Here is a 27,451-nt window from a genome sequence, read left to right as displayed (position 1 = left end):
GACCTTTACCCTCCCCCCCCCCCCCAAAAAAAAAAAAAAACTTAAAAGTAAATTAACTCAAATGTGAATGATATCCTAGTACTTTAATGTCAAATTATAAGGTTCCTGCTTATTTAAAGATGATCGAAGAACATTGAGTTTTTAATGAATAATTTACTCTGGTTTTAGTGTTTCTGTTTCTAGAAGTCTGAAAGCATGTTACTGTAGACCTCAATTGTATTTTGTACAAATGCTTTTCTCACATTATTAMTTTTTCTTCCTTTCTTGTTTATTGCTAGCAATTTGCTGTAAGAATCAGTACCTAATATTCATCAGTACTTTAAACAGCTTCTGATTAAGAGGAAGACTTGGAGATGCCAGTTAGACTTTGATTTTGTCAGTGTTTATTGGTGAAAAATAATATAGTTTGATGGAATTGTTTTTTGAAAAAAGCTCTTCCTTTAATAGTACCCAAGCTCTGTCAGATGCAGCATTCCTGGAGGACACAAAATTCCGTAAAATGTGTTGTGTGAGTGTAGGTTTTTAGTTTAATTCTCCCTTCTTCCAATATTCATACAAAGCTATTGCTTTTTTATGTACAAAATCTTAGGTATGAGGATTGCAATGGTGTCCCTGTTTGACTCATGTAAYTACCTTCGTACAGGTTTGCCAAGTGACTTGAAAGACACTCCTTAATCTAAGTTTAAGGAAGTCTCCCATCTTGTCTTATCTGAACATTTTCCAACATGACTAGTCATATGCAAGAGTTTAAAATTCATAATCTAGGAATATTTGTGGAATCTTTGATATTTGTGGGAATAGAACAGATGAACCGAGTTCCATATACAGACTTGTTTCCCATTTTGAAGAAGCTGCAGACTCCAAAATACAATAATCCTTATTTCTCTACGTTTTATGCATTTCTTCTTTCACAGGCTGGAGTTTCAGCATGGGCTCTGCCTATCAGTTCCACAGCTGGCGAGTGTTTGTGATCGTCTGTGCACTGCCCTGTGTCTCTTCCGTGGTAGCCCTCACCTTCATGCCAGAAAGTCCTCGGTTCTTGCTGGAGGTATAACTTTCAAAATAGATTCCAATCAAACTTACTTCTATGTTTAACTCATAATATCATTATAACAATTAAGATTGTTCAGTGACTATAGCAGATATCTTAATCCGAATATATATGTATTTTTAAATGGTTTGATCAAACACTTAGGTTGGAAAACATGATGAAGCCTGGATGATCCTCAAGCAAATTCATGACACAAACATGCGTGCTCGTGGACAGCCTGAAAAAGTTTTCACAGTGAGTATTGCTCTTAAAGCTAATCTCTTAGAGTATCAYCCAGCTTGCTGATTGGCAAGGTCTTCAGTGTTTAAGCAATCAGTATTATCTCTCTACGTGCTAAAGAGAGAAGAAAACATTTGTACCCTAGATTTCTAAACATAAGAACTGAATTTCTATTGACATTGTTATATATTGAGCAGATGTTAAGATATCAGCATATTCTGGACCATGTGAACTTGTAGTGTGATATTTTCCATTGTACTGATCTATACTGATAGACTCCAGCTGTGATCTTTTATTAAATTTACTTCAACGTTAATATTCACAATAAGCACATAGTAGAAGTCCAATTGTTCCTTTAAATTTTTTCAAATGATTTTTCACTTTCATCAGCTCATAGTTATTTTAAAAATAACATTAATTTTTCAATTTTTTTTTTCGAAATACCTTGGAAGCTTGACTCTTTCTTGTTGTTTTGTTGRCTTCAAGATCTAAGGAAAAGGCTGTATTGGAAATATTGCTGGATTGTTTCCATTTGGAGGAAAAATTGATAGTTCAGATGTAGAGCTTTTTTTAATGCAATCTTCCTTATTTATAAAGAATATCTTAATCTATGAAGAATATACACAATTTTATTTCCGTGAACACAGTAGAACCAAACAGCAGTAGGCATTTTCTTGCTCAGAAATCCATCCCACCTTTCCAGCCATTTGTGTTTTATGGGAATGTTGGCACTCTACTGCCTCTCAGGCCTATGTGTGGGATTTTTCTTATTCCAGAGGATTTCTTCTTGCTCTAATGCACATGTAACTCAATTAAGAAATCCTCTTAAAGGTTCTAAATTTTCAGACAGTCTCAAGGAATGACCATCTGACCATGTAACTTTAGTCCATTCAGATTTGCAAGTTATTGCCTTGCATGTGATTTCCATTGCCTGCATTTAATTTATTCTAAAAAGATGCTTAAAACTGCTATATTCAGCTTGAAAGAAGGCTGGTTAGCATATCTATCACATTTGACCTCCATAATTTATACACTAGTGGCATACCCGTATTGCCATTCACTCTAACATTATTGCATTTTCTGATATTTATGAGTAAAGGGATTTGGCTAGCAGTGTAGCATTAGAGTGTAATTCCCCAATTGGCTTATGCTAGTCTGAGTTACTTTCAAAAGGAGCATTCCTGCTCCCAGTTGGTTTTTATTTTTCTTCTGCCAGAGTTGATGCTCACTGATTTACTGCATGGTCAGCCATGGCATCGACCTATCCACCTATAGGGTTAGTTTAGGCACAAGGAAGAAGACAGGAATGTGCTGGGAAAAGGGAGGAGGCACAAAAGGTGGTGGGAAGGATCAGCTGTTCAAGGCAGTCTTACGGCAGTTTGACATGATCGCACCTGGGCACAGAAATGAAAAGAAAGCATGTACTTAGCATCTCCAGTTCTCGTGATCTGATAAGTCTTTCTCTCTACAGTTATTAAAATGTAACACTGACTCATGTTACACTCAGTATTATATCTATTTTAGTTAATYTGTCAATCTTTGATACAATTTTCTCTTTGCATGAATAAGGGAAAAAACCCAAGCAGTTTGGGATTTTTGACAGTCTGTGCCATAAGCATTGGGAAAACTCCTATCTTGATTTCAAAAAGTCCAAGGATAAGAAATACTGGACTGTAYGTCAGGGCTGTACTTTGGTAATGGTCCCTAATGTAAGCTTGTGTTGATACGATTAGAAAATGGTAACTTATCATCATTGTCTCCTCTTGGACAATATTWGCACTTTGTAGGCCCACAGTGCAAAGGACGTCTGTGTAATTTGCTTGGGACATCCTTTTTTGACTCTATTTCTTAAAATTTAAATTAATCAAGGATATTGTGACCTTTTGTCCCAGTAATTTATTCACCTACCTTTCTGAAGCTTCATTGCTTCATCCAGTATCATTATATCTAACTTATAAATGTGTTAATACTTTCCTCCAATTTGTGTCACTAGTTTCATCAGAGAGGAATGTATGTTCTCTAATTCTACAACTGATGTAACTTTTTACTCTTCATTATTAGTATAGTTTTAGTATACTGTCTTTGATATATTTCTCTTACTATTTTGATACCATATTTTCCTAGAAGCTTCTTCACAAGTCATATTTATTCTTATTACTCATATTACTGAGGATTTTATCTTCAAAGTTTTAAAGTAGAAATGGCATAAATTGATGAATTGTTGAGMGTTAGGAACTCCAAAATGGAGCTCATAGTGACTGACCATGGAAATTGTGGAGCTGACTGTTCTTMATAGTTCTGAAAATCTCTCCTGAGAGCAGTGACTCTAACAGAGCAAGAAGTTGATAGTATCTTCTACTGTGGGACTACCCAMGTGTTAAACATTATCTTTCTGGGTCCTTAAAATGTATGTTCATTGGATTGGTTGGTTTAAATAGGTAAGTAAAAAAAGGCTTTCCTACCCCTAAACCCAAAATTCATTGCCATGTGTTAAATGATCTTCTTTTAGCAGACCTTTTACTTTGCAACATGTCTTTATTTTGTATAATTTAAGGAATTCCATATTTCTAGCTACTACACTGAAACTCTCTTTTCACTGAAATAAGTAATATATTTATCTTTTTTCTCTTTCRTATTTTAATATACTGGAAGCTGAATTTGTACTGGGACAGATGGATCATTGGCCTGATTCAAAAGAATATTTCTTATGTTAAATGGCTGTAAAAGCCTTTTGGCTTTTTGTCCTGAGATTATATGCAGTGTTCCTGGGATATACAATTCCCCCCAGTTTTCCCAGCTCCAGACGAGTCAGGTGTCCAGGACAACGCAAAGGCTGCATCTCAGCCTACCAGAGCTATGTTTGCTTATAAAATGTGTTTCAAAAGGCCCGTCCTTTCTGCCAAGAGGGGCATCACAAGAGTATGTGAAGATGTCCTTATGTACAAGGTCTTAAATAATCTTGGAGAATTCATCTCAAACTTTTGTATAAAGTACTCAATAAAAGCACTTTAAGAAAAGCTGAAAACCAACTGAATGATGCGGACAGGATTGTTGCTGTTGGAAGAGGTGTGATGAGAAACATACAGGTTTTTGATATAGTCATCGTTTGGCAAGACAGTGAGCTACTGTATTCCAGGTTAAAACACTTTGCTGTTTTTATTCATGGGATGAGTCTGCCAGTTCTTGAACAATGTGTATCTATAGGAGCAGCAGACTGAAAACTAGAGGTATACAATCAAGGCTGCAGATCTCTGGTGTCCTGGAATCCCCAATGATACATCTCTGGGTGGTGGGGTCCACTAGAGTCCCAGGTCCAGGGGTGGATTAGGTGAAACAGGAGACATTGCTACCTGTTTGGCAGAAATTACTGCCAAAACTGAATTCCTCATCTGTTGCTCTGACCCTCTTCATATATCAGTCCCCTTTCCCATTTTATTACTTTATTTATTTTCTTTACATTCTCTTTCTGTTGGTCTAAGATGATGGAGCACATTCTTATTCTGCCACACAGGAGATTGCAAGTGAAAATTAGCAGAGTAGACAGCATTGTATTCTCTCTCACTGGGAATTCTGTATTTTTCCTAGATGTGTGTTTATCTCATTTTATTTTGGGTGAAGTAGACAATTCTTTATAACAGCAATAATACATGTGGCTCCAGACCATGTCAGCTAACTTTTTCTCTTCTCTTTGAAAATGATAGTAAAAATCAGTATCAAATGGACAGGAGACTTCCCAGTCTATCACTACAAGAAATAATAACAGAAGAAAAGTGTTATTCAACTATTAATTTCAAATTGATATTTCAAATACTTTTGATTTTCTTACAGTATTAAAAAAAAAATCAGTAGACTTTCAGAGATATAGTCATTGCAAGTCAGAAACAGCTTGACAACAAGATTGGGACATAGGTAAGCTTACCTGAGGGTTTAATGAATGTTTTATCCTTTGTGGTGTTAGAGATATACAGCAACACCATGGCAAAACCTAGCAGTTACAGCTTGCTTCATTCAGAGGAGATGAATTTCCTGTATGATTTGGACATACAGTTTTTCCAATACAGTTGCACCCATAGCAGATGTTTCGATGCTATAGCRTGCAACTATTCCTTTATACTTTTAAAGCATTCCTAATATAGACACAGATTTAGTATTTGTTCATTCTTAGTTTATGGGAGCTATTAAAACTTTGTAGAATTCCTTGATGTGCAGTTAATGCCTCAAGAAAATGCGAATTTTTGCTGTTCTGTTTTTATTTCTAGGTTAACAGAATCAAAACTCCAAAGCAGATAGATGAGCTCATAGAAATCGAGAGTGATACAGGAACGTGGTACAGGAGATGTTTTGTTAGAATTCGCACAGAGCTATATGGTGTAAGTAACAGCATCTCTCTTAGTTCTGTATTTATTATGTTTTCTAGTTAGTGTTTGGAAATGGGCTTGATTGGCCAAGCTCAAGCTGGTGGCAGCTGCAACGCTATGCTTTCCTTGTGACTGAAGAATTCAGAAACCATTGTAAGATTCCCATTTTGTGACCCCAGAGAGGTATAGGTAAATCGCAGAGATGCTGTTTTCAACCTCTGAGGAGGAAAATGCTGCATCAGCCCTTACCCAAGTGATGGTTATTAATTATATACACATGCACCCAAACACCCCAATATAATATGTGTTGGCAATGCATATTAATATATACCTATGGAAAAAGGTCGTATATGATGAGGTGAAGAATTATCAGCAGGAAGTTGAAGTGGCCACCTTACTTACAAACAGTAAAGCTATGAATAAATTATGTAGATGAATATCAATAAAACTTTTATAAGGCATTGTATCTGCATGTATTTTTAGTACATGTCAAATGTTTTGCGAGAAAACTACTTCAGAACTATTTCATTAATACAAGCTTGCTGGGACTGTGTTCCACATCCTTTTTTTTCTTTTTTTTTTAAGACAACATTGCACAATAACTTTGAACCTTGTAATAAAAAACTGAGAAAAGTCTTATTAATTAAAAAAAAAACACTAAAAATGTCTGAAAGAACTTTTAACAGCTCTGAAAAATCTGACATCTTAAAGCTTTCCAGAGCTAAGCAGAAGTGTTGTAAACTAGGGCTCATCACGTATTTCCAATCATAATTGTTTTGCTTCAAAAACTGCCCTTTCACTATGAAAAAAATCCAGCAACTGTCTACATTTAAAGTTATCTGTCCAAAACTGGAGTAGATGAAAATGGAAATGTTATGATTTGGCTTTGTTACTAAAAAAAACTCTTAAGAAATTGCAGCTTTGTTATCCCATGTCTTTGTTATTCCACTGGACTAGCGCCTGGGTCAGGATGTCTTCCTTGGTACATGATGTATGCTAAAAACTGTCAGGGCAGATTCCCTCTTACCTCCAAAAGCAGAAAATGACCTTGAGAGAGAGGAAAACTCCATTCTCAGTCATCTCTGCTGTAGAGGTTCTGTCTCAGCTTTTCCTCACATAGTTAAAGGRCCAGTTTCCAGCTGTGATAGGTTATGACAAATCAAACTCTGATTTGTGTGTCCTATTGAATTATGGAGTATAGCTTGTCTAAACTTAAAGCAGTATGATACTGGGAGGTGAGAAGGAAACACTTCTGAGAGGATCTTGGTCAGGTTTATTTGTGACAGTGAAATTGACAGGAAAGTTTGAAGTAGTCTGTAGAGGTAAATTAATAAACCAAGTAAAAACAGGCCAGAAAGAAACAAAACTTGCAGAGTTTGGTTATAGCCAGAGATTAATTTTCTTGTATCACAAATACAGTATAACTTGAGTATCAAAGAGCTAATCTGTTCTCCCTAATACCCTGTAGAAGCAAGAAAACCAGAGTACAAAAGCTTCTGTCATTTAACAAAATTGTTCAAAATATTTTTAAAATAAATATATCTCCTAATGATTTACAGATTTGGTTGACATTTATGAGGTGCTTCAACTACCCGGTGAAGGATAATACAATCAAACTTACAGCTGTATGGTTCACCCTGTCTTTCGGGTAAGAATGCTTCAGACCCTAAACCGATTTTGGTAGACTTGGCAGACAGAGGAATCATCTGCATGCAAATCGTTGTCACTATGATTATCTTTTTTCTTTGGAAAAGTTTTATTCAATTATCTTTCCACACAATGTTATGTTTATTGGTTAGTCTATTTTTGGTGGCAAGCCTGATTCATTAAGAACATATGGTTTAAGACAATTGGCATCTTCTGTAGGTCAGGATCTTTGAACATTTTCATGCAGGGAATCAGCAAATATAGAAGGACTGTGCCTGCTTCAACATTTTAAAAATATAAGCTTGCTACTCTACCCACTTTAACTTTTAAAAAAGTATGTATTTTAAAACAGGAGTCTTCAGGCTAGACTTGATTTATTCAAGAGATGTTCTTGGTATTGTTATCCATTCCAAAGCTCACTGGCGTCATTGCAGACAGATGCTGCTGTAGCTTACGTGTTTGTATCTAAAGGCAAACGCAATCATGCCATGTAACTCCATAAAACACACTGACTTTTCTCCATTACAGGGTTTCTTGCATGAGAGAGCCTTCACAATTCTCCTACAGTCTCCTGCTTCAAAAATGACTTGCTCACTTCAGAGAACATTCAGTGTACTAAATCCCAGCTTACTTTTGGTTTTGGCACTCCAATAGAGCTCCTTTCCTTTTTTTTAGTCCAAAGACAAAGTGTCAGTGGTCAGATCATGAATTCCTCTACCAGATGCTAGAAAAGACTTTTTCTTCTTATCTCTCACTGTCCCCAGTCTATGCAAAGCTCCAGGCTTTGTGTCAGGACCCCACTGAGGCCAGTAGCAGTGAGGCCTCCCCAGGGTGGCCAGGCCAGTCTTCGCTGCCAGAACCCATCCTACYGCCCTGCAAGGTGGCGGTAAGGTCACTGGGGGACAATCAGGAGCAGCCCAGCCATGGGCACCTCTGTGGAGACAGCAATGAGCCAAGGCTGGGCGATCACCCGTGGGTTGGGATCGGGATCGATGGGGCCAGTGACTGAGCCTGGCACCACTGAGACATCACTGGGGAGGACCCAGGCTGGACTGAAATGGGGTCCTGGGCCTAGGCAGGGTGGAGGGAGGCCCAGGGGAAGGCCAGGCAAGGGTGGTGACGGCTGTTAGTACCTCCAGGGCCCTCGCACATTGGCTTCACACAGAAATTAATTCCGGTCTGGATCTATTTTTTACACACATTAACCAAATTCAACCACTGCATAAGTAAATGGATGAGAAAGCTGCTCATTCTCACCTTGCATAGATTTCTGAACGTGTGAGATTTGTGACTGAATATTTGCTGTTTTTCACAGCTACTACGGCTTATCTGTGTGGTTTCCTGATGTCATTAAACATCTGCAGTCAGACGAGTATGCATCCCGAGTGAAACATTTTCGAAATGAGGAGGTCTCCCATTTTGTCTTCAACTTCACATTGGAAAATCAAATTCACAGCAATGGAGAATACATCAATGACAGGTCTAGAGATTTTTCTAATATCCTGACTTGGCTAGAACAGATAAATGCATGTTTTAAAGCATGTCCTAGTAATCTAATAATTTTCGGTATTAACTATTAATAGAAGATATTGTTACTTTTTAGGGGAATTTATTTCTGTTCTTGACTCCTTATGACTTTACCTTGAATGGTGTTCTGGAATATGGGGAAAAAACAGGCCTGGACATTGCCTAGTGGTTCACAGAATCACAGAATAGTTAGGTTTGACAGGAACCTCTGGATATCATCTGGTCCAAACCCCCTGCTCAAGCAGCGTCAGCTAGAGCATGTTGACCAGGACTGTGTCCAGTAAGATTTTGAATATCTGCAAGGATGAAGACTGCACAACCCCTCTGGGCAACCTATTCCAAAGTTCAACCACTCTAACAATAAAGACGTTTCTTCTTATGTTCAAATGGAATTTGAATATTGGGTTGTCATCAGTGGCATGGAGTCCAGTTGGAGACCTGTGGCTAGTGGCATCCCCCAGGGCTCAGTACTGGTTCCCATCATGTTCAACTTTTTCATCAGTGACCTGGAGGAGGGGACAGAGTGCGTTCTCAGCAAGTTTGCTGATGATACCAAGCTGGGAGGAGTGGCTGACACACCTGAGGGCTGTGCTGCCCTTCAGAGAGACCAGGACAGGCTGGAGAGTTGGGCAGAGAGGAACATCCTGAGGTTCAACAAGGTGCCGAGTCCTGCACCTAGGGAAAAATAACCTTAGGCACCAGTGACAGCCCTAGGAAGAGTGTTGCCAGCAGGTGGAGGGAGGTGATCTTCCCCCTCTACTCAGCCCTGGTGGAGCCTTATCTCGAGTACTGCATCCAGTTCTGGGCTCCCCAGTACAAGAGAGACATGGAGCTACTGGAGAGCGTCCAGTGTAGGGCTACAAAGATGATCAGAGGGCTGGAGCACCTGCCCTATGAGGAACGGCTGCGAGAGCTGGGCCTCTTCAGCCTGCGGAAGAGAAGACTGAGGGGGGATCTTATCAATGTGTACAAGTACCTGAAGGGAGGGTGTCAAGGGGACGGGAACAAACTCCTTTCTGTTGTCCCGTGTGACAGGACAAGAGGCAATGGGCAGAAATTGAAGCACAGGAAGTTCCGCCTGACCGTGAGGGGAAATTTCTTCCCTGCGAGAGTGACGGAGCACTGGCACAGGTTGCCCAGAGAGGTTGTGGAGTCTCCTTCTCTGGAGATCTTCAAGGCTCGCCTGGATGCAACCCTGTCTACCATGCTCTAGGTGACCCTGCTGAGCAGGGTGGTCAGACTAGATGATCTCCAGAGGTCCCTTCCAACCTTACTGATTCTATGATTCTATGATTCCTGTGTTTCAGTTTGTGCCCATTGCCTCTCATCCTGTCCCTGGGCACCACTGAGAAGAGTCTGACCTCATCCTCTTTATACCCGCCCATCAAATAATTATAAACATTCCTAAGATCCCTCTGAGCCTTTTCCTCTCCAGGCTAAACAGTCTCAGCTCTCTCAGCTTCTCCTTGTATGAGAGAGTCTCCAGTCCCTAAATCATCTTGGTGGACCTTTACTGGATTTGCTCGAATAAATCCATGTCTTTCTTGTACTGAAGAGCTCAGAACTGGACACAGTACTCCAGAGTACTTCTCTTGGCCTGCTGGCAACAGTCTTCATCATATAGCCCAGGATGCTGTTGGTCTTCTTTGCCACAGGTATACATTGCTGTCCTATATTCAACTTAGTGTCCCAGGTCTCTTCTCTGCAGAGCTGCTCTCCAGCTGATCAGGCCCCAGCCTGTACTCATGGATGGGGTTATTCCTACTCAGGTGCTGGACTTCACACTTCCCTTTGTTGAACTTCTTGAAGTTCCTCTCAGCCCATTTCTCCAGCCCGYTGAATGACGGCACAGCCCTCTAGGGTATCAGCCACTCCTTCCAGTTTTGCATTGTCTGTCCTTCCTAAAGAGCCTGTAGCCATCCACTGCAGCTATCACTGGGCATCATGTGAGCTTTCGCACCATGTCTCTGTGATCCCAATGAGATTGTAGCTCTATAACTTCGTACAGACTTCTAATCCCTCCATTTTCTTGCCATGCTACGTGCGCGAGTGTACAGGCACTTCAGAGAGGCCCCCCGGCACGCTGACTTCCTAGCAAGGGCAAGAGAGCTTTCCTYGTAATGTGGCTGCTTAGGCGCTTCCTTGTTCACATGCTTGTGCTCAGGGTGATTCTATTTTAGCCCCACTTTGTTGATGTTTGTTGTTCCGTTTACATCAGCCCAGACCCTTTCGCTGCCAACCCTGTCCACTACTTCCTTACCGGACCGTTGGTCATTCTCTCCCTCCCCCCCCATCATTCCCAGTTTATGCCCTACTTACTAGGTTGCCCAGCCTGTTGGCAAAGATACTTCTGCCCCAGGTTCCTACATGAGAGTCCCTTATGCAAAACCAGGTTCTTTGCATTCCTAAAGAAAGCCTGAAAAGCCCAAGTTAATGCTACTTCCTTTCACAGTGGGATTCAAAGGTTTTCAGACCYGGCATATACAGCCTATTGCCGGTGGATGGGGGAGGATGTACTTACATCTATCTCTGTTGCTGATTCGTTCCTGTGGCAGTTAAGACTGCTTGTGTGAAAATGTTGAGCATTTAGAGGATCAAATCAGATCACAGAAAAAAATTAAAGATAAATATTACTGTAAATCAATAAAAAGCACGAACTGGGGAACAATACATTGGCAATGCATTTTGTATTGTGTAACTGGATCCAGAAGTCTTAAGTCTTAAGACTTTAGCTAGCATTTTACAGATAACCAGATAACGTAGGGAAAAATTAAACACAGCTGTTTTAGGTGTCTGGTTTCTCTTAAAAAATACCTAGAACAACCATGTGAAGCATACTAAGTAATCATTATTTCTATGAGCAAGTATGTATCTAAGTGACTAATATTGATGATTTTGGTAAATTAGGGTAATTCCTTTTTTAATAGGAACCTGAATTCTGAGGTTAAAGTCTTGAGTTAAAGGTTTATGCTCTGCAGACAAAAATGAGCAATTTTTAAACTACTTGTACCTTCCAAATTCATTCTCTTTCCAGGAGACAGATGTTCTCCTAAAAGCAAAGAGGACTTTACTGTCATTCAGTAAGTTTCGGTTGTTCTGCATTCTGTCAATSAAGACCTTATCACTTTGAACTGAAAATTTTTGTAGAACAGAACCTCTAACACTAATTCTCTCTAAAACTCTAAGGTACTCTTTCAAATGTGCAAATTTAATATGCTTTTAACAAGTCCATTCAGTTATTTCAGAGTTTCATAAAACTTTTGCCACATTAATGTGCACTATCTTGATATTCTTCCCCAACAAAAGTCTTAGCACACTACTTGCCCCTATTTTTCAGTATTTATTTTCAAGTTTTTTCTTAACTAGAATATGTATCCATCACTACTTAACTTTTTACTTTTTTGCATTTCTCATGTATTTGAATTCAAATCACCTCAATAATCTGTACAAGTTTTAATGTAGTCACAACATATTTCCTGTCCAGAGGTAAAAAGTGCATCAGAAGCACACAGGACATAGTCTGTCTTTTCTGTTCCAGCTCACTAATCTAATTGCTAAATTCTCATTGTTCTCTCTTGAAATTAGGCTACATTTTTAAATGGAAAATACTATATGAAAAATGATAATGAGTTGACATTGAACTCCAGCCTGATTTTAATCAGACTGTCACAATGAGAAATGATATAGTAACTAAAACTAATGGGCTGAAAACACCATTTTTCTGACCCATACAGGAAAAGAAATCATTAGCTAGAAATTATTTTCCTGTGATGATCACAATGATCTTTTGTTCTCCTTCCTCATTAAAATTTTATTCTAACAACTTTATTGATGAGGAGGTTTAATTCCTATTATTTGATATATATCATATTTTGTATGTTTGTACTCTTACTATTATTGTTGTAATAAGAAAAATACTTAGCTAGTCACACCAGGTTTAACTAGAGTGAGCCAGATCTGTGCCTGGAAGGCTTTGCCATTTTAACTATATTTACTGTTATATAAAAATTATATATAATTATATGTAATTATATATATATATATAATAATATATATGTTAAAATATGCACAATTAAAGCACTGCTTTTCAAAGCACTGCCACTTTTGATGCAGTCTGCCAGCAAAACTACCCTTTTGTAGGTGTAGCTTTTCCAACATTCGAGTGAAATAAAAAATACTACAAAAAGTTCTGATTTATTGCTGCATCTGCAGGGGCGGGGGGTTAGCATAGTGATGTTAGTTTGTGTGAGAATACTAGAAAAAGCTTATTGTATTGGTTTAGCCTAGTAATATAGAACTAGAAAGTTGTTGCTAGTACTATACTTTCTCCTTAAATTGTTATATGAATGAATTAATTAAGAGAGATCCTCTGGAAGGAGGATGTTAGGAAATAAGAAAAGCTAATAGCATTCCTTTGTGCATGGTTTATGTACATGATAACTGCAATTGTATGCTCAGACACAGAAGCAGCAAACAAATGCTCTGGTTACACATTTAACTGTAAACCACATGTGTAATTGGTGAGATCGTGTTAAACCGTTTTGTGAAACCATTTTTTAAAATGTGGATCGACATTTTTTGGAGTTGAGCTTGACACAGTGCAGAGAATGTTCGTCTGGAAGGATAAAGGTTCTTTCAAATATTCTTTCTTTCTGATGCCCAGGTACCAGCAGGTGCCGTTTTCTTCCAAGAGATGAGATTTGTGGAGCCTGAGCTCCCAGTTTACAACAGTAATGTCAAATTACAGTAGTAATTTTACAAGGATATTCCATGACATTATTTTTGGTTGATGATTACAGACACGTAGTAAACGAAATAATTAAATGAAATAATCTCTTTTTATGTCAATTATTAAAATAAATTTTATTACTGATTATAACCAGCAGCTATGTGGAGGTGACCTTTTAGTGCTTTTTCTCAAAAGTAGTATTCTGGAATGAGCTTTTCATTTATTTTGTCACCATAATGTCTTTAAAGAATCATTATTTCTGAGGCAGAGATTTTTGAGAAAGGCGTCAGGTAAACCTGTGTAGCTGAGTCATTTTGTCTGTCGCTGTTTCTGACCTATAAAGGTAGACTGATAGAAGTTGTTTGTGTTGGACAGGTTTATTATGATGAAGTTTAAATCAGTAACCTTTGAAGATTCCCTTTTTAAGAACTGTGTGTTTGAAGACATCACTTCACTGAACACTTACTTCAGGAACTGTACTTTTGTGAATACCACCTTCTACAACACAGGTATTACAGGAAAAAAAAGAATGTCCGTTGTTCAGCTGCATGTTCTCCTTTCACTGTTGTGCTCTGGTTATAGTTTCTAATCTTCTAACAAGACGTTCAGGAAGCCTTCTTATAAGGAGTACAAAGCTATAAAAGCAACAGGGGTCAGTCATGAAATACCAGAAAAGAGCAAGGTTCCCAACAATAGGAACACATATTTTCATATGTATAAACAGAGTAAAAACATTTTTCTTTCAATTCAGTACAATGCAAATGAAAGTAGCATGTGGCCAACTAAGCTTACATCTGGAAGAACGCAGCACTTCTTACTGCTTTCCTGTCGCTCCAGGAATCATATTAGTAATAGGGTCAGGTTTCGGAACGAGCAGTGCCCGGCGTTCGTTGCCTGGAAGGAAGGCATTCTTGATTCGGGGTTTTAAGGCTGACAGGAGCAATAGGAAGGAAAGGGAAGTATAAGGAGAGATCTCTAAAATGGTATTTGGAGAAGAACGGCCTGAGCTGTTGCATGTAATAACACATCCATTTTCTTGTTCAATAATGAATGCATGAAATGTCACCGCATCAACACTCAGTTTTGTAGTGGTGGCAGTCTGCTTTCAAAACCCAGCAGGATCTGACTGATAACTTTTGCAACAATATTTGTGTTTCATTTAGAATTATTACAACAGGCAAAATTTAGGCTGAGTTTACAGAGCAGACATTAGCAAAATGTTTAATAATCAAAAAATTAATTTCCTCTCTAAGCACTAGGAGTTAGGGTTACTCTGAATTCCCTAGGATCATTTGCCTTTAACCAAAATCCACGCAAACTGAGCATGATTGGCACTCTTAACCGAAAGGATATCTGTCAGGCAAATGGTAGTTTGATACCAAGCAAAACTGAGGAACGCTGGCAGCACTCAGTGGCAGAAACTTGCAAATATCCCATGCTTTTCAGGCAAGACCAGCCTTCGCTGATAGGACATAACCAAATAAAGTGCAAGCAGAGGTGAAGTACATTAATATAATTTACTGACTTCATGGCCCTAGTTCCTTACTTTTATGAGCTTTGCATATTTTTCTATGAAGATAAAAAGCTGTCAAAATTAACAGCCATAACTAGTCCCATTTTATGAAGCAGTATAAGGGCCTAGTTTTCAGTAAGGTTGTCTAAGCTGGAATGTTTTTAATCAAAAAACATGTAGAGTCAAGTGTTAGTTGAATTTTTTCTTTTGCTTGTTTCCACAGATCTCGAGCAATATAAATTTGTTGACAGTGAATTTATAAATTGCACATTTTTCCACGTCAGGACAGGATGCCAGATCTCTTTTGATGACGACTACAGTGCCTACTGGATTTACTTTGTTAATTTCCTGGGAACGCTGGCGGTGCTGCCAGGAAACATTGTGTCTGCTCTTCTGATGGATAGAATTGGGCGTTTGACAATGCTAGGTACGCGCTTCACAGGAAAATAGGAAGCAAACCCCACACTTAAAGCTATCCTGATAAAGTAGCATTTTCTCTTTGTAGAGGATTTAATTCAGAGAGGTAAGGAAAACAATTCCTTCCAACGGTATTCCTTATGGGGGATTCTAAGCGCTGTTTTAGAAAGCTCCCGGTTTAGAAAGTCTAGGAACAACGGGGTCTATAATCAGTTCTACTGTGGCACATTATCAGTCATTATTCTTCCACACTGGTATTACAAGACTGTAATTTAGGCATTTGGGATGAGATTTGGAACAGTGCTGACCTTTGGCTTGTCTTTGCTCTAGCTGAAAGGAGAGCAACATATACACAGGTTGTGGTTGGCTAGTGGAGCAGCTCCTGGCAGTGACCTAGCGAGCAGTCCTTAGCCTGTTAGCCCTTTTGAAAAGTGACACAGCTGAAAGGTATCTACTGCAGAATATCTCCAATGACAAATCTGTTTTCAGTTTACTTTTATAAGCATATTTGTTATGTTCATTTTAGGAGCATATTTTTATAAAAATGCAATTCCTACTCATACTAGAGTGTATGAATGAGTTTTGTTTGATTGCAGGAGATGATAAACAATGAAGAATAGGGGTAGTTTTTCCTAGATGACTTGTTTTGGGAGTTCAGAGGGGGTTCCAGTTTAATATTTTATGATATAGTCTAATATTTGAGGAGTTACACTGTCAATTTTTTCCCTGAGCCCCTCATAACTTTTGTCTGCCAGACTGGTCTAGCCAGTGAAGGTTATCTCTTTAGCTTTTAACTCAGAACATATGGATCAGTTATTCACACACACTGTGTGAACAGAAATATTAGGCAAATGAAGATTATTCTTTAAATACAGCTCCACTTAATAATCGTTTCATCTGTCACATATATAGGTGGTTCCATGGTTCTTTCTGGCATAAGCTGTTTTTTCCTGTGGTTTGGGACTAGCGAATCCATGATGATAGGTATGCTTTGCCTCTACAACGGTCTCACCATCTCAGCGTGGAACTCCCTTGATGTCATTACCGTGGAACTGTATCCTACAGACAGAAGGTAAGTGCAGACATATCTTTATTCACCTTGCTGGGTCCATCTGTAGGTACCAGCAGAAATGGTAAACAGAAATGGTTAAATATGAGCTTTACAGCAGAAGTGATGTTTTGAATTGGCAAAACACATGAATAGCATGGGGAAAAAAATTGTTTGAGCTATTTGGCATGTATTTTGGATAAAATATCAACTAGTCAGAAAATACTACAAATGTAGTCTCATATGAAATATAATGGTCTAACTGCAACTTTTGTTTAAAATATTGCTTATCAATAGTATTTCTGAAAACATTAATATAACTACTGTGGGTTTCCCCTTGTGGAACAAGCTATGAAATCAGAATTTGGTCCAAAATAGCAATATTGCTGCATTTGCCTGTTGATTATGAAATGGTGTGGGGATGATAATAAAAACCACTGGCTGGAGCTGAACAACATCTCCTGCCAAAGACTTTGGGTTTGAACCATGCTGAGCTGTTAATCAGTGTACTAAGAATTTGTATGCAAGGTCAATAGCAGTTGATATGTTCTCATCATTAATCACGTATAAGAATGTCTTGGCTGCTACTCCTGACWTTTCAAGGCTCTTGGAGAAAGACTCAGGACAGTTTTCATGCCCTGCAAGCACTGCTACTAGAAGTGAATTTTTCCATTAGTGTTGAGGTATAAGATACTCTTTAAGGCTGATCTGATGTCACTGAATGAACTGTAGGAAGAACAGTCTAATCACACAGCTTAATGTCAAGGGTAAAAACATGAAAGTCATATTTTTTTTGAATAGATTGGTATACTTTTTCTTTTTTTTCTCTTTAAAAAATAATTTCTGTGTAAGCTTGTGCAGATTCCTGCCAATGTGTGAAATGTGTTTTCTCTTATTACAGTACTACTTGTTATGTCATTCAGTAAAAGTTTCAAATAGGTTGAAAAACAAATTCCAAAAATTTATAAATGTTTAATACTTTGCTGGCAGTTCTGAGTTTTAGGACACAGATGCATCTGGCTTTGGTGATGTTCATTAGGAGAAAGGAGCCTGTAGACTGGATTGAATATTCATCTCTGCTTTCTTTTCATTGGCATTTTATTTTAATTTATGCTTCTTTACACGAGAAATTAATCCTTATTTTTGTGGTTATGTCCAACCATACTGTGCTACTCATGAATCCAAAGCATTAAGTTTTTATAGCACTTCTGTTTTCATTCCACCTCAGGAAATTTCTCTTCTGGCAATAATTATGCCATTAGTCAAGCTTTATGGTATAATTTTAATAAACATCTTTTATAAATAGATATTTTCTTAGAATTCATGAATGTAGTAACCATAAATATTTTCTTAAAATGAAATAGAGAAGAATAATTGTGGTAAAACCCATTTATTTTAAAGGAAGAAAAAATAATCGTCAGTACTAGGAATGATAAAACAAACATTACTGATGATACACCTTCTAGAGCATCTGCTTTTGGAGCTAATAGTTGTATAGAAGTTTCTACTAGCATTGAGATTGTAGCACTTTTTTCCCCATTTTCTTTGTTAAAATTTTATGCTTGCAAGAATAGTTGTATGGAATTCCACCATGAAAAATTACTTCCAGGTACGGGGTTTTTTGGAAACAACTCACATAGAAAATACATTGTTTTATATTATATTTTATATATTATATATATTATATGTTTTATATATCAGTATAAAAAGGCTAATAGGCCAATCTACCTGCCTCAGAAAAGGCATTGCTAATATATAATAAAGGTGACATTTTTCCCCAAAGTTCTGGTCCCTCCACTACCGGTTTTTGTCTGTTGRGTTATAAGGAAATGAGCAGTTCTGGAAGTCTGTTCCTAGCTTTTTAGATTGGAGTAAGGCTGTACCTGTGTTCATAAAACTGCAGGGACTCGTAGCCTATTTTCCACAATTCTTTACCGGATATTTTGTATCTGGCTGGCTCCGGTTTTAAAGGCCTCCATACCCACCTCTAATGGTCCTGTTTGTCCTTCTAAGACTTCTTTGATCTCCACAGCCTAGTATGACTTGTCATAGTTTGCCAGGAATTCCCGGGTATTGCAAGGGGCCCAGGACAGGACAGCCTTTCCAGGCGAATGTGGTGCACGGAGCTGCCTGATCTCGGTCCTGCACACTCRAGAGGATGTGCTCTGCTTTCATTTCAAAGACGCACTTTTCAGACTTGCTCGCTGGATCCACCGTTAATGTGGTCCTAAAAGTGGCTTCCCATTTTCCCCTAAATGGAAAACCATTTGGTTCACTGTATCACTGTTTTGCTACTCTGCTACGTACTCTTCCCTTGCTCCCGACCAGTGACATGACTGGAAACCAGCAGCAAAGGGCAGCTGGAGATTGGGCTGGAAGAAAAGGATGTGGAAGGAGGCTGGTGAAACGCTCACATGCACGAGAGACCAGGCCCGGCAGCAACACCTCCTTTTCTTCCTGCGTGACTCCTCTTGGAAAGTAGCCAGTTGCCAAACTGTTGRGGGTTTGCCAGTGTCGTGCAGGCTAATACACAAGGTGTTTCATAAATCTCACTCCAGCTTATTTATGAAAGACCATCTTGGCTTTCTGCCAGGCAAGGGTGTGGTGAGCAGTTTGGAAGCTTTCAGTGTATATAAGACACAGGACATGTTTCATTTTTCTCTTCAGCTACCCACAGGRCAGAATTAAAGTTGTTTCAGAATTTTCACAGACTTTTTTTCTTTATGAAACTTAAGTAGGTATACACACCTGCTAAAGTGAGAGAGATGTGACAGACTGTATAGATATCACRCGGTTTTCAGGTAGATAAAGAAGTTATGTTAAAAGATAAAAGGTATGTTACAAATCCTAGTCATATGGACATTTTCCTCCTCCAGGTAACACACACAGAGGTAATGAATAATCATTTCATAATATTAATTTGCTTTTACTTTTCAATATACAAACTTTAAGTGACACCAATGATGATAAGCTGTGATTTAGCTAATTTCTAATAAACGAGCAAGTTAACCCAGCTCCACAGTGTAAAGCAATTGTTTTACCTCCTCTTTTCTCTCCTCTTTTCTCTCATCTTCTTAATGGCTTGTGTTATTCCGGATTGCTCCAGAGTCAGCAGGTTCTGAAAGTCTTTGGTCAATCATGACCCACCAGAGAACCAAGCTAAACTGTTCAGAGCTATGGAAGCTGTGCTCTGAAGGAGAGTTATTAAACTTCTCGTGCACATTTTTGGATGCTCCTAGAGTAATTTCTTACTCTTCTATAAACCTAGTGTATTTTCAGAACACTGCCTTAAATGAAGTGATGTAGAACTTGAGGCACAGAAGGGAAAGATAATATTGTTAGAAATGACTCTAAGGGACTGATTTGACAAATGTGGGGCCTGGGTTTCAGTTACTGAGCATTTTACAGGAGGAAACAGACTTAAGATATAACTTCCACTGCAGCTATGAGTGCTCTGCATGTCAGCAACCCAAATCTGAAAGTGCTAAGCTGAGCACCCAGAAAATGTGAAATGTGTACTTAATGACTACTTGATTTGGTTCAAGTGACTTGCCTAGCATCATACAGGAATTTTGTGATGGGGCAGAGATTATCCATTCCTCCTGACAGTGTTCAGCTACCTTAACTGTGAGACTCTGCTTTCTCGTCTTGCAGTCCCCAACCCTAATGACAGTGCACCTTCCAACTTCTGCAACAGATGAGGCAAAGCAACTTTCCTTCACTGCATAACTGTTTTATCCCTCAAGCTCTCTTTGTTCTGTGCATTGGCACAATGATGTGGAAAAAAATACTGTGTGATGAGGTAATTATAGATTGTGTTGCAATGTGTGTGCCTAAGGGGCTTGAATAACATTACACAATTGCCTAGGTCTGCCTGTAGTACACATATAAACTGAAGAAAGTTTAAAGCTCTCCAAAGAAATAATATTTAGGAAGATTTTAATGACTTTGAAACACAGTCATTGCATTCGCATAAATGATAAGTATCTTCTTGTGAATTAACTTGGGAAGCACCAAGATTTTAAGTCAAGACTTACCAAGGAGTGGATACCACAAATAAGCCAAACCTAAACAGATACTGGAATACAGTAAGTCACCTCCTTATATTTCCTGCAGAGTAAATCAAGGTCAGATTGCATCAAATAACCAACAATTCATCAGTTTTACTATAGTTGCCAGACATCTGTTTTTTGCCAGGCATATTTAGAATTCAAGGTGTGCTATAAAATGAAGTCTGAAATGAAATCCTGTTCTGCTTTTTTTTAATATCTTTGAAAGAAGTTCATAAAGGTTTGGTCATGATTGGGAAATCAGTCACCTATCTTCAGTTTATTATATATTTATCTTTTGCCTCTCTTCCTGAGCCCTGAGAATCTCTCTGTGCACTCATAACCATTATTCACAGGATATCTGAAGTCCAACATTTTATTGCTGTGGCTGTCGGAAGAGTTTTCTGTTCTTTTCAGTTGTAATAGCGAAGTCATCAACTTACAGTGCACTTTCTGACAGCTCTTTTCTACTGCCATCCTGTGGATGTGGTTCAGCTGCACTTTGCTGAGACTTGTGTTGGTGTTTTTCGCACGTGAAGTGCTTCAGCTATGCAGTCTCCTTCCCTGGCAGAGCAGGCATTGTGAATAATGACCATTACCTTGTTCACTGAACTGAAAATAGTTTGCTGTTTAGCTACTGGAGATTTTGGTTTCTTACCCAGTCACGCTGAAGTCTGATAACAACTCAAAGAATACTAGGCAGATATTCTCTGTTATTTATTGTGTATATTTTGCACTTAGCACCAAAATATCTAGAGGCTTTACAAAATTCAAAATCCCTAGGATTGCTCTAGAGTCCCTCTTCTCCTCTACAGTGGTAGCACTCATCTTCTTAGATAGTTATTTATTTTTGGCAAGACCATATTTCTATGGAAAAATTCTGAACAGTGTTCACACTGTTCTTTACTATCTTATTTTTATTCCATTGATTTCTTGTGGATATGGTATACACAGTGAATCTGGGTAGGATTCATTTGAAACAAAATCCTTATCTTCTACATTTGATGTCTTAGACCAGTCCTGGCTTRCAAAAGGCATCAAACTCATTTGAAATATTTTTTCAAGGATTATAAATTTTAAAAAGGCTTAGAGGTTTAGGATTTTAATTGTTTTGTTCTCCTTGTGAGAGCATTTGTCAAAGTAATTTAATTTTTCTCTTCCATCAGGGCAAATATATGAGAAACCAGGCCTTTCTTATTTGCCTATTTTTTTCTGTTTTGTCTCTAGTTCTTTACTTACATACAGGAGGATGGGATCATCCCTTTTGAGGGATTCACAACCAAATTTTTTGGATTAGTAGTCCAAAGCAGAAAGGCAAATTCCAGGGGTCTGCTTGCACAGTGAAGACTGTAACTGGCGAGTCTATCATCTGAAAATGTCTAGACTTTAGAAAATTGGCCGTTGCACATCCAGAAAATTCATAGTTTTCRTAGCCTTTCAGTGTTATCAACACCCGTGAAAATGGTATTCAGATTTTTTTGTAAAGTGTTGAATACCTATCAGCTAGGTGCTGTTGGTGCAGTTCGGCACTAGCTCTGGCAAGAAGGTCACCACATATCTGTGCTACACATTTAAGAGCAATCCAAAGGCGCTTGTAGGACAATGAAGTTGTTAAGTGTTATGACTATAAGCAATAGAAAAATGGGGCCAAAGTATTCTATTTAGGTGTATAAGCACCTGGTCTAAGAAGCAGGATATGTGGCAACTGGGAAGCAAGGTCTTTTAATCTAGAGAGTTGGATAATCCCTCCATTCTTAACTGTTTTGGATTCTTGCCATTTATTATGTGGGRTTTGGGTAAAAGGAAGCTAGCTATTTTCCTTGGTCACAGCTTTCCCAGCCCCTGAAGTAAAATACATTTAGAGAAATTCCTTTTTTCCTAACATACAGCTTTCTTGCTGATCTGACAYTTCTATAGGACTTCTGCGTTGTTATTCTAGCATTTCTGAAACCTGTAACCTTTTTTTAAAGCAAGTCGACTTTGATGCCCCAGCATCATCTGACTGATATGTTTGAGGGATTTATCGACATCTTCTAAATGGGCAAAGAATTCTCGCTGTCGAACTACTTTGGCCAGTAATGAGGGTTGCTTGTGGATGCAAAAAGAGATTTTTGTGCCAGTGCTTTTCCCAGTAACTGATCAAGRTAATGGAGACTGGTATAATTAGTAATGACTTCAGGCCTTTGGATTTCTTCACTTAGTTCATTCAGGATGCTGAGATGACACATCATGTATCTTTGATCATTTGCAGACTTTCTGTACACTCCAGCACTTTCCTGAAACACTGTAGCAAAGATGGTATTAGTTTTGCAGGAGAAGACTTGTGTATTTCAGCATATATGTTGCATGGCTTYTTTAAACTCCTCTAAATTCAGTAGAATGAACTATGAAGGGATGARTTAATACAGATTTTAGCTGATTTGAGTCAAAAGCACCTTTTCAACAGAGGTGTTTGTTTTTTAAATCAACAAGTTCGGAATTTGCTATCCCTATCTCTCAACAGTTTACTCAATGACTTCAGTCTGAGCACACAACAAATTCACATTCAGACACAGTATTAGAATTGAAGGATATAAAGGAGAATGTTGAACAGTGATACTACTTTTCAGGCACTGGTAGCAACACTTATATATTTAGACATTTTACTTAAGCCTGTAAAAAAGCTTACTGTTTCTGTCACAGTGTATGTCACAATAAATGACCAGGCAAAATGATGTGCACGTTATGCAGTTTAGGCAAAAAGACATGTGTGGAAACTGCTTAAAGATCAAGAGATTTAATTGCTGCTGGGTTCTTCATTTTGTATCACCAGAACACCAAGCCAGTAAAAATAGGCTTACTTTATCTTACTCTTTTTGTGACAATTTGTTAATATTAATGAGGCTAGACTAATGGCAACATCTCACAATTGGAAAAGCTGAATAAGTTAGATTTACAAAACAGAATGGGATTTTCAGTGCCAACAAACTACCTTAATTTTACTCAGATATAGGAAATGTTCTATTATAATATTACAGATTTACCTTTTATTACAAATGGTATTTTTATTACAAATATATAGTATTATAGAAATAGAAATACAAAATATTTAGTACAAAACCACAAACTATTTAATACAARTACAAAAAACACAAAATAAAAAATTATAACTCAAATGTATACAAAATTATACAAAATTTACATTTACTATTTATGCAAATACAGTTCTTTCAATTTGTGCAATTTATGCAAATTATACAAATACAAAATTAATACAAACTTGTACAAAATACAAATACAAAATTAATATACATACAAAATACTTAATAAAATAATAAGTTTTATAAAAATACAATATTTTGTATTACAAAATTAACTAAATCCTTAATATGGCAGTATTAGCTGTAGAACTGATAATAGTGCTAGATTATAGTGGCAGCACTGAATGTGCTGTCTATAGAGCCCAGCACATGAAAATAAATGGTCCAAATTGTTCRGAAAATTGTATTCAGACCTAGTGTTATAACTAGGTGATGCAAGCAAATAGCATCTGTGAAACAGCTTACCTTTACAAGATAATATAAAACAGCATCAAGTGTAAGTAAAACTTACCCATATGTTCTGTACTAATGCTTTTCCAAAGATTTCATGTTCWAATCTCTGTCCAAATTTGTATTATATAGATCTATGTATTCTTTTGTGAGTTCTAGTAACTCTCTGAATATATTGAGGCTGTTGATGGGTAAGTGTCCATTTTCTCTATGTGAATACTATTATTTTCCTGTAACTCTTATTTAGGACAAGTTTGGTTTCACATCAGTACTGAGRGCTAAAGTAATTGTATTTACATCTGCTGGCACTGGTTACAACCAATCACCACTATAAYTTTAGAAATACCTTTTATGCATAAACAAGGCCAAAATAAGAACATTTTGACTCTTTTCATGTCCTTCTTCCCCAGACTTGTTCAAAATTGCTGCAGCCTGTTATTACCCCATAAGATAAATTCTGTTTTCCAGGCTGGCTGAGCTATCTTTAACCTTTTCCTATCTGTCTGTGATAAAGTGTATCTTAACCACAGTCTTTACTCTTCCTGATGCTCCTTCCTATCTCCACTGTAACTCATCCTGGGAGATGCATTAGTCTGAAGCTTCTTCACTGTCTGTAGCTTCTCCCCATTCTGGTCAGCTTCCTTCAGACAGTCTTCTGATGCTCGGCTTTATCTGCTCTTATGGTACAGATGTTTCTGTCTTAGCGACTTGATTTTATTCTCTCATGGGCTTTGAAATGGGAAAGATTACTCCACTAGGGTGGCTCTTCACCACGTATTTCAGCACAGCAGCACTTTGGGCTGTGGCCCATCTGTTGCTTGAGGGAGAGGACCTCTTCTCCTTTGATATCATGGTTTGCCTTTTCAGCATCAGAAAATAGTGCTGAAAGGAACTGTGACAGTTTATATCTACACTCCCAGTAAGGACCGCATCTGCTTACTTTGAGATCTGTCTGGGCTGCTTTTAACGCTCTCTCAGACTTACTTCCTAGAAATTCAGACTTGTCTGAGCACAGGACTTCTCTTCTTCATAGTCAACCTCGGTTTGATAACTAAGACTCTTTTTAGTCACTCAGTCCATTAGTATTTCTGTTAATCCTTGGCGTTTTCTCTCTGATGACAATTCCACATAATATTAACAAGAAAGAAATGTTTTGTTCTGAAGAATGTTATCATCCTCCTGATTCTTATTATTTTATCCCAGTACGCACAGTTTGAGCTCCAGATAGTCTTTCTTTTTTTACTTCTTAGAGATTTGAGGAATGTTAGAGATTCTACTATCATAAAGATATTTTTTTKGGTATGTTTTGTGCAAGGTTATTCCTGAAGCTATGAATCACACAGTCATGTCAAAACACAATTTGTTAAAATGATAGCRGTTCACACAGTATATCTACATGTTACTATTTGCAAAACTATGCAGATCAATGACTCTTGGTTTAGTTACCAAATATTACCAAAATCACACGTGTACAAAGCAAAAACCTGTCTGAATTGCCTAAGTCATCCTTTCTGTTGGCAGTCCATTTTCTTTCCCTTTTCTCTAGAGTTTCTCAGATATTTCTTCTGCTCAAGGTTTTCTTTCTTTTTTTTTTTTTGGGGGGGGGGTGGTATGCACTCGCTCTCTTTACCCCCAAGATATAGCCATTCATTATTATTGGAGGCCTCATCAGCCTTTTGAGAAAGTGCTGTTTCACGATGTATATCGTCTGTGGGAAATGCATTTCTTTTCAATACCCCAAGATGATCATCCTCTTACTCTGATGACTTTCCAAATCACCAGTTAGCACTTGAAAACTTCCTCATCTCCTGGCTCCCAATTCAGCATTTCAARTACTATTGAATTTCCAAGTCCTTTTTCTTTTGCAGAGTTGCAAAGTTATTTTTTCATTCATTCATTTTACATTTTGATCCCTGAYGGAGCAGAATGGATTTGCCTCAATAAAGTACTACAAAAATTGAGTTTTGATTTCACTTGATAATGACAACGGGCAGAATCTTTGTTGGCATAAGTTCTGTTTAAGATCCTGGGGATTTATTCCCACTGAGAATTTGTCTCAAAAGCTTTACTATTTCATTCATTTTTAACTTTATTCTGTTTTCTCTTCTAGGGCAACAGGCTTTGGCTTTTTGAATGCACTATGCAAAGCAGCATCTGTACTTGGAAACTTAATATTTGGTTCCCTTGTTGGTATAACCAAAGCAATCCCTATTCTCCTTGCTTCTACTGTTCTAGTATGTGGAGGTCTGGTGGGACTTCGGCTTCCTGACACAAGAACCCAGGTGTTGATGTAACTGGAAAAAGCCATTTTGTTATTTATTTCCTTCTTTGTATGAATGTCAACTCTCCTGACTGATGGTGCAAAGGCTTCAGATTCTCAACACTTAGCAGGGTGTTTAGATGGCAGAAATCAAACACAAAACAACATATTATGGAGTGGCAGAGATTTAGAAACCTCTATCTGAAAGTTTTAAATTTCTTTTTTGTTTGTTTATATACTTTGCTGTTTAAAACAACTTAACTTCAAACTGCAAAGTTACCTCTTAAAAACATTTTCAGTGACATGTTTTGGAAGGTAAAAACCATATCACAATTAGATATTTAAAATGCAATCAGTCATATTATTTAAATATACATACTAAATTTGGCCATGGCATTGTGAGCTTTTGTGACAAAACAGACCTGAAAGTCAATTACTTACCAGTATTGGTGCAGAAAAAGCTAATCTTAGATRTATCAGTGCATGCAACATTATCAGGAAACGGCACTGACTGCATCAGTATTGAGTAGCTATATTTAAATGGTAGAAACTTCCTGCATTCTCAGAAAGAGGCATGGGCAGACTTTAGCAGTGGTGGTGCCTCTTTCTGGGGAAACCATTTTATGTAGATTTGATCTACGGTTAAGATTATTAACTGCACCCCATGTTTGCTGAGGAGAGGGTGACATCTACAACTACAAGGAAGAACAAAGCTCATAAAGGTGCACAAAAAGAGAATAGTAAAATAAGCACTTTCACTTTTTGTCACTGATCCTCCAGAAAATATTTGTTTTCTACTCGCTTGTGGGCATCTGCAACATTTTTGTCATTTTAAAACAGTGAATTTGTCTTTCTCCATAAATGAATCTATGAAAACCAATATTTATGTCCTTGTAAGTATGAATAAAGGGAGAATCAGGCCAGTGAGCTTTATGAAAAGTAAGATGCTTTCAGAAAAGTGCTTTTAGTAKTTAACCTTTTAATTCATATTTCTTTGTCATAGAATGATTATAAAAATAAGTGGTAATAGAGTGCCACCTACTTAATATAGTTAGGTGAAAACTTCAATATATAGTATAATTTAATTAAAAACTCTCAAAATA

General features: G+C 37.7%; 1 protein-coding gene across 1 annotated transcript in view; it reads left to right on the top strand.

Moving 5' to 3' along the window:
* The window catches only part of SV2C (synaptic vesicle glycoprotein 2C), a 78,371-nt gene extending 51,833 nt beyond the window's left edge, over window positions 1–26,538 (top strand). The window contains exons 4-12 of the mRNA XM_085322111.1: window positions 915–1,048; window positions 1,196–1,285; window positions 5,530–5,640; window positions 7,188–7,276; window positions 8,591–8,755; window positions 13,907–14,040; window positions 15,268–15,471; window positions 16,374–16,533; window positions 26,199–26,538. Coding sequence (XP_085178237.1) covers window positions 915–1,048; window positions 1,196–1,285; window positions 5,530–5,640; window positions 7,188–7,276; window positions 8,591–8,755; window positions 13,907–14,040; window positions 15,268–15,471; window positions 16,374–16,533; window positions 26,199–26,382 — 1,271 coding nt within the window. The 3' untranslated portion in view covers window positions 26,383–26,538. The remainder of the gene's footprint in view (window positions 1–914; window positions 1,049–1,195; window positions 1,286–5,529; window positions 5,641–7,187; window positions 7,277–8,590; window positions 8,756–13,906; window positions 14,041–15,267; window positions 15,472–16,373; window positions 16,534–26,198) is intronic.
* Window positions 26,539–27,451: the final 913 nt, after the last annotated feature.

The sequence above is a fragment of the Rhea americana genome, unplaced genomic scaffold (assembly GCF_003343005.1).
Source record: "Rhea americana isolate MKP2758 unplaced genomic scaffold, rheAme1 scaffold_74, whole genome shotgun sequence".
In the NCBI taxonomy this organism is placed as follows: domain Eukaryota; kingdom Metazoa; phylum Chordata; class Aves; order Rheiformes; family Rheidae; genus Rhea; species Rhea americana.
Note: the sequence above shows the minus strand (reverse complement) of the source record. Positions and strands in the feature narration are given on the sequence as shown.